Raw genomic sequence first — 13,936 nt, forward strand, 5'->3', positions numbered from 1 at the left:
CTTCAAATGAATGTGATCAAGCATTCATACAAATTTCAAAGTTGTTAGAGGAAAGTTCAGCTACTCTTTTACCCGCATTTAAAAATTTTCACGCTGGAAATCGTTTAGACAAGTTTTATTTTGAAACCATTAAATTTGGTGTAGATTACAAGGTTTTATCAAAGGTTTTGATATTTGTTTTTACGTTATGTCATAAGCAAGCATCAATTGAAAGAGGTTTCAGTATTAACAGTAATGTGCTCAGCGAAAACATGAAAGAAAAGTCACTTATATCTCGTTGCACTTTCAAGGATTTTATGGTATCAAACAAATTGAGGGCTCACGAAATACAAATAAACAATCAAATGATAAAGGCTGTTCGTAGTGCCTCGTTACAAAAACTATTTGGAGGAAAATGAAAAATTCCAAGCAAAAGAAATAAAAAATAGCGTGATAATGCTTTTAGATCAGGAAATATTGGGACTTAAGGAAAAGCAAATAAGTATTGAACGAAGTATGTAAAACATACAATGAGGAATTTGTTACATTCATCAAGGAAGCTGGCAAACAGCAGGTTATGTCTCAAATAAAACTTCTTCTTACAAAAGGTAATGATCGTAAGCGAAAAAGTGAGGAACATGAAAAAGAAATAAAGATGCTTGAAAAGGCTTTAGTTATATTGCATAAGAAAAAAAAAGATAATTATAATTATATTTTTCAAACATAAAATTGTTTGATCTTTATTTTGAAACATTTCAGTATTTAACAATATTACTTTTTTAGTTTACTCATTTAGTTTTTGTTAGTCTTTTAATTAATTACTATAACTTGTTTGTATTTACTCTTGAATTTTTAACACATTGCTCGTTATTAAAAACATTTCCAATCTTAATTGTTTTTTTTTGTTTTTTTTTTGAATCTCGTTATCTTGTACCCTAGATAAGTCTGACAGATTTTCAATGCCCATTAAACATATCCGATTTAAATATACCCTGATTAAGCCCTTGGTGGGAGGGCCATAAGATAGGTCACAAAATCTTGATAAGTCAAACATTTTCAAAAACTCGGAGAGCTTAGCCTAATTCAGACATTCTCTTACTTAATTCTCTAAAACCATTGGAGCATTTTCCTATATTGGACAAATGGTATATATTTATATATACATACATATATATATATATATATATATATATATATATATATATATATATATATATATATATATATATATATATATATATATATATATATATGTACATATATATATATGTACATATATATATATGTATATATATATATATATATATATATATATATATATATATATATATATATATATATATATATATTTATATATATTTATATATATATATATATATATATATATATATATATATATATATATTATATATATATATATATATATAGATTTATATATATTTATATAGATTTATATATATATATATATATATATATATATATATATATATATATATATATATATATATATAGAGAGAGAGAGAGAGAGAGAGAGAGATTTATATATATATATAGATTTATATATATATATATATATATATATATATAGAGAGAGAGAGAGAGAGAGAGAGAGAGAGATTTATATATATATAGATTTATATATAGAGAGAGATTTATATATATATAGATTTATATATAGAGAGAGATTTATATATATATATATATATATATATATATATATATATATATATATATATATATATATATATATATATATATATATATATATATATATCCCTTCAGAGTTCAAGTTAATGGGATTCTGCTGTAGTTTTTACATTTTTTTTAAAGAATAATTTTATGTGTTGGTTGAAGTATTTGATTATTTTTTTTAATTTTCAAACAAATAGATTTGTTCATTACTCATTGGGGAATTATAATATCTGTTTTTTTAGAGGTAAAAATGCTCTGTGGTTAATGGAGAAGTTTTAATGTTAAGTTTGGGTGTTTAAATACATGGAAATATCAGTGGGAAATAAGCAGAATCTAAGGGTAAAAATTTTAGCAAAAAATCAGGGAATTTTGTTCTTAAATAACGGTGGCAACCCTGATTTATTCAGAAATACTTTTTTTTGATAAACTCATGACATCATGCTTGCTTTTATATTGAGTGAAACAGCTGTGGCAACCAACAGACTTTTATCACAATATTGTTATCATGTGAAGTGTAAACATCAGTTAAAAACAAATAATAAAAAAAAGTAGATATTCAGATATTTTAAATACCAGAATGTCTACTATTTTATATTGAATTTTTATGAATAAATAGTCCAATTTAGTCAAGCAAACAAACAAGTAATGTGGTAAATGTGTAGTGCAGCAGTAGTGTAGTGATTGTTTGCTTTGTGAGCTCCCTTCAGTGAAAACTTAAGCTTGCTGTGGATGGTGTATTTTAACCCAAACCTCAGCTGTTTACTGTTAGTTATTATCACAATAATGTTGATAATCTTAATGAATGGCAAAATTCTTACTGAGTCTTATAATTTATGTCTTCTTGGATCATCATTCAATACTGACCTCTCATGGAAACCGTATTTACGATTCTTTGCAAAATTAGTATTTGCTAAGGTAGACAACCTTTATCATACATTTTTTTTTTTTACTTCTGATTTTATTCTCTACCTACTAATACTATTGTCATATTTAGGCTGGTTTGTCTTATGAGCCCCTCACTCTTTTAGACAAGGTCCAAAAACACATTATAAATGTTGTTAAACATTTACAATCTGTATAATTATACTGTATATGTCTTTCCATGCTCTAAAAACTTGTATGCATCTTTTTTTTTCTTCACGCATCAATGCATTGGAAGTGTTTCTCATCTTCATGTTTCAACAGCTAAAGATCTCTTTTTATTGATTTTAAAGCATTTGTTAAGGTATTTGTTTAAGCATGCTTCTGATATAATGCTACTGTAATATATATATAATTCCTTAATATACAACAATATAATAGCTTTCATTATATTGGTGAGGATGTTCTTTTTATCTGCATAGAGTAATTTATTACTAGAAAAGGAACAATTTTTTGTTCCTTTTCTAGTAATAAATTAATTTCATCATGAGATAAAAATCTTTAACTAATAATTTTATTATTTTTTTAAATAAATGTCACTTTTAGGTTATGTTTCTACTAAAAATTATTTGGAAGTTATAAAACTCTTTGTTCATAAAGCATACAAAACTAACTAAAAAAAATGAACCACAAAATTATTATATAATATTAAATGATAATATATGATATTATATAATAATAAAATGATTATTGATAATTCAGTGCGACAATTCTAATAATTTTAAGTTAAAAAATCTTAGTTGTTGTTTTAGTAACTTTTTTTTACTAAGAATAAATTTTTTAATGTCACATGATGTAACATTTTTTAATGTCACATGATGTAACATTTATGATCCTCCACTGCATTAAATATTAAAAAAAATTTTTGTAGTGTTTAAAGCTTCGCACAATGCTTCAACAAAATGAAAAAGTCATTGAAAAAGATACGATAAAGGTTTTAACATTTTACTTTATACAGTTTACAAGTATTTAATTAAGTTTTATTTAAGCTTTGTATTCTTTTTAATGCTTAATTTTCATATACATCAAAAGTTAAAATATTTTGCTTAAAAAATACTTAAAAAATGTTTCATTAACTCATTTCATGTCAAGTAACTCTTTTGAACTATAGATAGAGCAGTTTACAAAATCAAAACAAGACTCTGATATAAAGGTATGATCAAGGTTAGGTATGCAGGGTTAGGATTTAAGGTACAACCTTATTTTACTTTTCAGTAATATTTACAAAATGATTTAAAAAGAAATCAAATAAACTTGTTATTGTGAAGCTTTGGTAATCTTAAAGATTAATAGATCTTAATGTCAATAATGTCTTAGTGATCACTGTAAATAATGCTATAGATGAACACTCTCCTAGAAGAAATTCAACAACTTCGACTAACTGTAACAGAGCATGAAAACTTAAAGACAGACTTCAATGATCTATCACAAAAGTATTGTTTCAATTTTATTCCACCAAATTTTTTTTTGATCCTAATAAACAACTTACACATTTTATAGAGCTTGATTCTAAGTACGTTTTTCTTTTAGAGTTAATGCTTTGGAGAAGTCATTGTTGGCAGCTGATGCTGAAAACCTTTCTCTTGCAGCTATGAATGATTGTCTTTTAAAAAATAATGAATCTCTTAAAGTAAAAATAGAATGGTATTTTATTTTCTACTAATTTTTTTCATCTTTAAATAACTTTTATATATATATATATATATATATATATATATATATATATATATATATATATATATATATATATATATATATATATATATATATATATATATATATATATATATATATACATTCGTACATACATACATATACATGTATATGTAAGCGTATATATGTAAATACTAAGAGTATATTTTTGTATACTTAAAAAAGTGCTCAATAGATAAACTAGAGCTATATATTATATTAGTTACTGTTACTTGCATTACCAGGAATTAGCTAAATACAACACTTATAATAGAATATTGGTATTCAGAGCTTCATGTGTTACCACAATCATCAGAAAAGTAGTAAAAATTTAATTTTGCTACAATTTGTTTAGTAGAATTTATTGATTGTATATGTGTTTTAGATTGTTTAGAGGCGGAAATGGTTTAGTAGTTAAGGTTAATGTTATTATTAATTTGTTATTATTTAGTTACTATTAATAATTACTAGCAGTAGGCAACCCGTAATACGGGTTTTTAGTAAATAAATTATTAATAATTTAATTTTTATTTGTTTTCTCTAATGAAATATAAATTTATTAACACTTTTTTAGTTGTGCTTACTTTTATTTTTCTTGACTTCTTAAGTAAACAAAACTGTTAGCTTCATTAAAGATACAGTTAACCATTTAAATAAATGCGCAAATCACAAAATCGTTTTATTAAAATATGACTTGAACTCCATGCATAGATCATCCAAGTCTTATATAGTAATTAAAAGAAAAAAAAATACTGTATAGAAATTGTTGATTTACTTTATATTAACATATATTTATTTCAGCATTCATCCAATCCTAATTTATAATAATGCAGAAAATATTTAGAGAAAAAAAATGTCTGGTTTTATATCTTGCCTTGCGTTTGTCTACTTTGCGTCAAAATTATTAGTTTTATTCAAAACTTTTTATTAATTTTTGTATAAGTCAGGTTGATAAAAAAAGCAATTGCTTTTACTCAACATTTTTGAAGTAATTGTTACGCTTTACGTTAATACAAATTTGAGCAAAATCGATTTTCACATAAAGGTTAGCAATTAGTTTAAAAGCGTTGAATAAAAGCAATTGCTTTTTTTTATTCACCCGGCCTAATGAGCTGAAAAGGCTATAAAAGAGATGTTAAAACCATATATAGAACAGTTGTGTTCACTTTAATAATAAATTTTTTTACAAATATACACAAAAAGTAAATTTATTTACATGATAAATAGTTAAATATGTAACAAAAATATTTTTAAAAAATCTATATAAAACATATTTTTCTTAAAAAACAATTAACGTTGAAGGCACTTGCCCAAATGAGTTATAATAGCCGCTATCTCCAGCACCAAAGAGTCAAGCATAGCCAAGCATATTGTAAAGAAAACCATATTAAAATAATTTAAAATATTTATTATCGATAGGGACGGCGATTAAACATTAAAAAAGCTACGTGATTCCATGCTAGTAGGAAGTTATAGAAAAATAAGTAAAAAGTAAAAAAAAGAAATTAAAAAAAGAACAAAATAGAAAGATTTTTAAAAACTACTTAATTTTGTGAGCACTTTGGCTATGGTGTTCATTTTTGAAACCAATAATATTTTTATCTTTTATGAAAAGTTAATTTCGTTCAAAGAGCAAAAATATTAATAACACTAAAGATAAAAAAAATGAGATATAAACAATTGTACTATAGTAATATCAAATGCTATGTTGGTTTTTAGTGAATAATTAAAAGCAGTTAGAGAAACTAACTGTAATCATTTTTAACGATAGACACCACAGGAAGGTAAGCCAAGCTGTCTATCAACACAAAACATTACAACAATAACATCACAACAATTACGCAAAGCAATAGCAAATAGCTTAAGGTATTTGTAGGATAAAATTACACAAAATATTAACAGACATGTGTTTTATATATATATAGCTATAAAAGACTAGACAACAGACATTAAATATAACAGTAAGGGATCGTCCATAAATTACTCAACGCAAAATATATCTAAAAACAGAAGTTGGAGATATTTAGCTCTTTTACGCGCCAATTTTCATTAAACTTAATGCGCTAATTTATCTAAATATTAAAACTCTGCGAGGGAAAACTTTTGAACTTTTTTGTTTTATTGTATAAGTTTGCGTTAAGTAACTTATAGACGATCCAAACACCTTTTGACACTAAATGTTGTCTCACAGCTATGCTAACTAAAGCTCCTGGCTGGCAAAGTTTGCAATCTTGCTGATCGCTATTTTTTTTTTCTTTTTAAATAGATTTTTAGTTATAAAGAATAGCCGGCTAACACACACTGTAAGTCATGACACTTGTTTGGCTAGTTTAACGGCCTAGCACTACACACACTTGCTTGGCTAGTTTAATGACCTAACTTTACACATTTGGCTATGAATTATAACACTAATAACTATTTAAAAGCAGTAGGCAAAATAACAAAAACTGGTTGCATTTTCTATATTTTTTATAAAAAAAATTAAATGTTTAATATTAAAACAATAATCATTTAAAATTCAAGTATATTTGTAAATAAAACATTTTTGAAAACCATTTATAAAATAATTCAAAATTTATGCTATTTTGTTAATGCAGCATTTGGAATTTTATATGGAATTTTGGAACAAATGTTTAAACAAAAAAAAGGACAAATGATAAATAAAAAGTACAATTGATATATTAAAGTATAATTAATAACTAAAAGTCATTACATACATCATACAGCTCGTGCTTGCAAGATATGAACATTTAGAAATGTGAAAAACCTAGACTATAAGTTAAGAACATTAGAAAATATAACATTATTTGTGTAACATTTTTCACCGACCATACCTTGAATGGTATGTTTATCAATTTTGAAAAACAAACTATAAAATGCTCTAGTTCTTGAACATGCAACATATAGTTGCCCATGAGAAAAACACGGTTTTTTAGATACACACCAACTCTGTCAAATGTTTGACCTTGACTTTTATTAATTGTCATTTAATATGCCAATCTGACAGGAAACTAATGACGGTTCAGAACAAAAGGTAAATTAGAAGCTGATGGAGCCAACTGAATTCGAGGAACAAATACCCAATTACCACCGGAAACACCTGTCAAAACCTCTGCATCAATATAATTATTTTGAAGAGCACAAACTTTCATTTGAGTGCCTTTGCATAACCCAGGTTTGAGATCTAAATTTTTAAGTAGCATAATTACACAGCCAATTTTCAATTTTAAACAATGAGAAGGCATACTTGAAGGAGTTAATCTGTTCAAAAACTCAACAGGAAAGTTATTTCTTTCATTAATGTCATCAGTCTCAATTTGATCAGCACTTAAATAAATTTTTACTTCACCTGGTAGACATTCAAGCACTTCTTCATTAATTGATAATGAATCCACATTAGTGGGTGTTTTTTTGCTCAGCATCTCCAAAAATCTTATCAAAATCTTATCTAATAATGCACTGATAAGGTATTTCAATGCATCCTTTAAAAGGACCCTCTTCTTTGACAGGCATTGTTCCACTACCAAGTTTTAATAGCCATTGGGAAAATTCTTTTTTTTTCCATTGGGAAAATTTTCCCCATCATGTACTCTCATATTTTCAGTTAATGTAAATTTCTGCACCCATCGCCACTGTAAGGAACATTTTATACATGATTCTACAATTTAAGCTGGTTGTCCTCTTTTCACAATAGGCAGTATTTGCCTGAAGTCACCAACAAAAAGAATGACTTTTCCTCCAAACGGAAAGTTGTTGTTGCAAACATCTTTTAACAACCTATCAATTGCATTTAAGGCATATTTAGGTATCATGGATGTTTCATCAAGCAAAAATAAACTAACTTGTTTTAAAAAATGTCCATGTATAGAGTTAGGGATTACATTACATGTGCTGTTATCCAATATTGGGACAGGAAGTTTGAATAAACCATGCAATGTAGATCCATTTGTAAGAAAAATTGCTGCTATGCCAGTCCATGCAGCTGTAGCAGATTTAAAACCCCTACTTATGGTTTCAGCAACTAAATAATTATACGTAAACGTTTTTCCACTACCAGCTGGTCGATCCATAAAAAACAATCTGGAATGTTGATTTTCTACACTTGGTTGCTCGTTCAATGCAGCAAGGACAGCATTATTTACATTTAATTGATTGACATAGAGAAGCGGTCTCATTCTATTAGCTTCGTCAATTGATTGCTGAACATTATCATTTAAATTTTCTAGATTAAAATCTATGAATTCATCAACAACAGGCAAATTATAATCAGATAGCGTTTTACCACTTTGATTAATAATCTTTTCGATTTGACGAAGAGTAGCTTGTTCAGCTAATATAAATGGAATTTGGCAATGAATGAAATCCTCCATCATAAAAGCTTTGTATGTATTCCAAAGATGCAAAGGGTCATCAGATTGGTCAGGTTAAAATAACTGAAAACAGCTGTCTAATTTGCTTAGGCATTCGCGTCAAAATGCCTCAGAAGAGTATTCTGCCATTCTGTGTCATCTTGCAACAAACCTTTTAAAACACATGCTTCACGAAAGGTTTCAAGAACTATTCCATCAACAGTACGCAAATCCGCCCAAGATGTTGCTCCTTTTGCCTGCAAAAGTAACTATAAAAGTAATCTAAGAAAAAATAATTCTCCTGTTGGACTAACTTTATTCATTCTTACTATCACCTTATTTCCACCTCTTTGTTTAACCCTCCATTTACAATGTTTATCATCAAATACAAATTGATATGGAATGTCTACATATGAATAGCGATGCGCTCCTTCATTTTCAGAATTTAATTTAAACCATGCCGTAAGGTGTGTATCGCGTTGAGCAGCACGATCTAAAGCCACTTGTTCTTCTCCTTCTCTAAAATACACAATCTGATTCTCAGGAAGATGAACCTTAAGACGAATAATAGTGTGTGACATGACTTATAGGATACTTAAATATTCGCCACAGTGCCTCAGGTGCACTAACATGACGACAATCTAAAAAAGTATTTATTTCATTGTGATTAATCTGTTCAATTATCAAAACATTTGCGCAATCATGCCCTTTGTATATGTATTTGTACAAGTATTTAACAGCCTTTACAGACATGCAAGCTTCAACATTAATGTGGGCTTGATATTTTTTAGATAACCAAGGATTGTAAGGTACCACCCAATGGTTATCTACATTGTTGCCTTTAATATTGATAACCAACTCATCATCATGACATCTATATTGTGGATAACCATTGTGAACTGCTACTGTGGTGGCATTAAATTCTTTAGGATAATTTTTGCTGCACACTCCATCTTTTATGCAGGGAGAATTAGGATTCAATATCCCACATGGGCCGTGAATCATGCAAGTTTTAATAATATCATAAAGTTCATGATTAACAACCGGAATTTCTGGAATTTCTGCACATATTAAGTTATTGATATCCTGTGCTGTTTCAAGTTTATCATCATTGGCTAAATAAAGTAAAATGTGGAAATGCGGCAAACCACGCTTTTGAAACTCAATAACCTGAATTTGGGTTACAACTTTGCCTAATACACCATGTAAGAACATATCATTGAGGAGGTTATTTAACTTGAGTTTAAATACTCGAGTGACCAAATCAGGTCTATCATTTGCTGTCTGACCTGGATATAAATTTTCAGTTATCTCGCGCCATTTTGGGTTGCAAGTAAAAGTAATAAAAAGATCTGGTTTACCATACTTTTTAATAATTGCCATAGCATCTTCAAAATTTTCTTTTAAAGCTCTAGGACTTCCTACATGAGATGATGGCAAAATAACTACTCGCCCTGTTCTAACATTACGTTCGTTTGCAATGTTGTTAACATGTTCATGTAACGCATCATACTGCTCGCTTCTCAGTTTATTTTGATTATTTCTGATAAAAGCAAGACGCCTTCAATTTTTACATATGCATCTACAGCATATTGCTGAAATAGTTTCTTGCCATAAAATAATGAACAGAAAAATTGCCGAACAGAAAGTCTATAATTGTAGAACTGAGATAATGTAACATGATTTCTAACCAGTGTGGCACGCTCAGGGTTATGCACTAACTGATTATGCCAACCAGCATCACCTCTTGGGAAAAAGAAAGGATAAATCATAGGATCTAACATACTTGATACAATTTTTATAGGATGACCTCTTGGGTAAATAACAACTTCCCTGGAAGTTGGGAGAGTACCATCTTCGCCAACAAATACAACTGCAACTTCATCGTGTGAAGGTAGATTATAGCGACGCCTATCACCCCCTTCAAGTAAAGATATTTTTACAACAGAAGCTTGGCGACCTTCTATAGCCGCTTGACAAATTTCTTCATCTTCTACTTCAGCCATATTTTTGAATACAAGAGCAAATGGACTTTGTTCAGTAATTATAGTTTGCAATTGAAACATTAAATCACGTAAACAAAGATCATTACCACGTTGTTGCATTCTAAAATTTACTGCTGCAAGTGGATCATATATATATAGTTGAGAATATATTTGTGGAATATCTTTATCTGGCCTAAGATTACCTTCACGATGATAAATCTGGCCACATATTTTAAAACATGGAGGCCCATGATTTATTGGTTGAACTACAGTTGCTTTAAAAGAAGCGAAAGAAAGACAGGCATTATAATTTCGAATATGTTTTAAAAAATTAACATTAGCATTACGATCTAGATAATTCCCTGTAAATAAATCCTGTAAAACTTGTGTAAATGGTAAAAGTGGAGGTAAAGCTACCTTACCATTATGGCAACATAGAAAATGTGTTTCATCTAAAAATTTCTTAGCACCACAGTGCTGACAAATTTAATTCATTTCTCCTAAATAATTATAATCTGGAATAGCATTACTTCTTGCTATAGAATAAATTCGTCCTTGTCGAACAGATCTTCTTACATTATGGCAATGATTAACTTCACCTCGATTTAGCCTATTTCTTTCATTTTGGCGACGATTAACTTCATCTTGATTAAGCCTATTTCTTTCATTTTGTAAATGATTAATTTCATCTCGCCTAAGTCTATTTCTTTCATTTCGTCTACGATTATTTTCAACACCCCTTATAGCACTTACATCATCTTGTAAATACATAACTTCATCTAGCCTATCATCCATTTCAATGTCATCATTATCATTAAACATATTTATCAAAGCAACACTAATTATTTCTTTGTTTTACTACTCTAAAGTTAACAATGAAATAAAAAAACTTAATAAATAACTAAAAAAAATCTTACTCGCAAAATTACAAAATAAAGGAACCGGGTAAATGCAAAATAAAATTAATTTGCCACCATCAAAAGTAATACACCTGTATTACTTTTTCTTAAGTTTATTTAATTAAAGTTAAGAAAAACCTGCAACCATATTAGCAAAGACTTATAAAAAAATGTTAAAATTTATTTTGTTTTTAATAAAAAAAATTTAGAAACAAATAAATATCCTTTTTTTATTAGAAACAGTAAAGTGTTTCTAATAATAATATATATATATATATATATATATATATATATATATTTATATATATAAATATATATATATATATATATATATATATATTCACATACATATATATACATTAGGGCTGTTCATGTGAACACAGGAAAAAAAAATTTTTCTCGGATTTGAATGCATAGTTGTTTATTTTGTGCCATTTGACATAGTAATTGACTGTGGAAAAAATCTTTCCAATCAGATAATGTTTAGAGGGTGCTCAATGACCATAAAGTTTTACGAAAAACGTTAAAAACGTGTAAAAAGTTCCAAAGTTCCAAAAATTTCTAGAACCTGGTTAGTTAGATTTTTTCCACTGAAATATTGTCTGATTGCGTGCTATATAGATTAATTAAAGTGCAGCAGATTAACTGTCATCAGGGCACCAGACTAAAAAATGTCTGCTAGTGTTTAAAACAACTGTGTTTATATCATTTTGTTAAAATTTGTATTCATAATTTTAATACTATTATTTAACTCAATTTAGAATTTGTTCAAACAGAATAAAAGGTTTACAAGTATAAATATTATTTTTATTTGGAATTTCAGTTTGACAACAAATGTATTAATATTTTGATAGTACCTAACCTTAGTAACCTATTACAGAAAACTAGCATGGTAGTCTGGTAGTGTATTGTTTGTTATTAAGTGCAGATAATAATAATTTCTAATTTGAAAATATTTATTTAATTTCTTTAGTAATAATTATTATAATATATTGCTGCAGCTGCATAAACCAACAACTGAATGATAAGTTTGTATAATATGGTATTGAGTTTTGATTTTCTCATAATATTTCAGTTATCATTGAAATGGCAGCATCATCTCGTGTTGCTATCTCTACACGATTTCAAACCATAATCTTTTTAATTGGACAACCAGAGCCAAATCTTCCAGATAAAGTTCTTCCCTTAACATCTGATGTTTTAAAAACATTTTTTTATCATCTTAATTCAACCAAAAAGTCAGTGCCTGAAAGTCTTAAAACAACTGTTGATGAACTGATTATTATTTGGAATAAAGCCCGTATTCCGACAGCATTTCATCCGAATGTAGTCTTAAAGTTGAAAACTTTAGTCCAGGAATTTAAATTAATAAAAAAAAAAAAATCCAGATTGTCAGATTCTCAGAAATCGAGAGAGAAATCATTTACAGACACCATTGGCCTACTTTTTGACATTGCCCACAAGGATGCTGAAACCATGATCAGAATGGAAGAAGATAAAGAATTTTTATTGGATCAGAGATGTCAGAGAAAAATGGTGATGTTTGGAGAGGACAAAGAACTTTCAAAATTAGAAGAAAGAAATGAAGCAAGGAAACAAGCAGAGAGAGAACGAAAGCTAAAAGAAGAGCAAAGACAATCTGGTGCGAGTGCAATAGTTCCTGTTATTGAACCTTTACATGACGAAAGTTATAGTGATGACAACGATAACGATGCTGTTGATAATGACAAAATGGTTGATAGAGATTTTGAGATAGAAATCCCTGTTTATTACAGACAACAAGTCAGTAAAGCAAGTTCTTCAGGGTCAGCTGAATCAAGTTTAGCAAGTACTCCAAAACGACAATGTATCTTAGATAGAATTCTTGACTCGCCTGATGTTTCATCAACATTAGACAGAATTAATCTATCTGACACAAAATTTACTATACTAGCAGCAGCAATTGCAAGGGCTGGTGGACAGAACCTCGATGATGGATCATTGTCACGTTCTACAGTCCGTAGAAAACGAACCTATCATCGATCAAATATTGAAGCCACTGTTCGAACTGAATTCTGCGATTTGGACAAACCACCATTAATCGTCCACTGGGATGGCAAACTGATGATAGATCGTACAAATTCTGCAGCCCCTAAAGCAAATGTTGACCGGCTATCTGTAGGTGTGACAGGTCACAATGTTGACAAAATACTTGGAATAGCAAAACTATCAGCTGGAACTGGAGAAGCCCAAGCAAAAGCAGTTATTCATCTGCTTAATTTCTGGGACATAATTGGTGATGTTATTGGAATGAGTTTTGATACTACAGCCTCTAACACTGGCTCCAAAAATGGTGCATGTGTAGTTCTAGAGAAACATATAGGTAGAAATTTGTTATATTTCGCTTGCAGACACCATGTTCATGAGATCATAGTAGCAG

General features: G+C 28.5%; 1 protein-coding gene across 1 annotated transcript in view; it reads left to right on the plus strand.

Moving 5' to 3' along the window:
• The window catches only part of LOC100212562 (protein CIP2A homolog L), a 76,043-nt gene that overhangs the window by 51,384 nt on the left and 10,723 nt on the right, over positions 1-13,936 (plus strand). The window contains exons 16-19 of the mRNA XM_065812301.1: positions 3,464-3,526; positions 3,704-3,745; positions 3,934-4,025; positions 4,123-4,236. Of these exons, the coding sequence (XP_065668373.1) occupies positions 3,464-3,526; positions 3,704-3,745; positions 3,934-4,025; positions 4,123-4,236 (311 nt within the window). The remainder of the gene's footprint in view (positions 1-3,463; positions 3,527-3,703; positions 3,746-3,933; positions 4,026-4,122; positions 4,237-13,936) is intronic.

The sequence above is a fragment of the Hydra vulgaris genome, chromosome 12 (genome assembly GCF_038396675.1).
Source record: "Hydra vulgaris chromosome 12, alternate assembly HydraT2T_AEP".
Lineage (NCBI taxonomy): Eukaryota > Metazoa > Cnidaria > Hydrozoa > Anthoathecata > Hydridae > Hydra > Hydra vulgaris.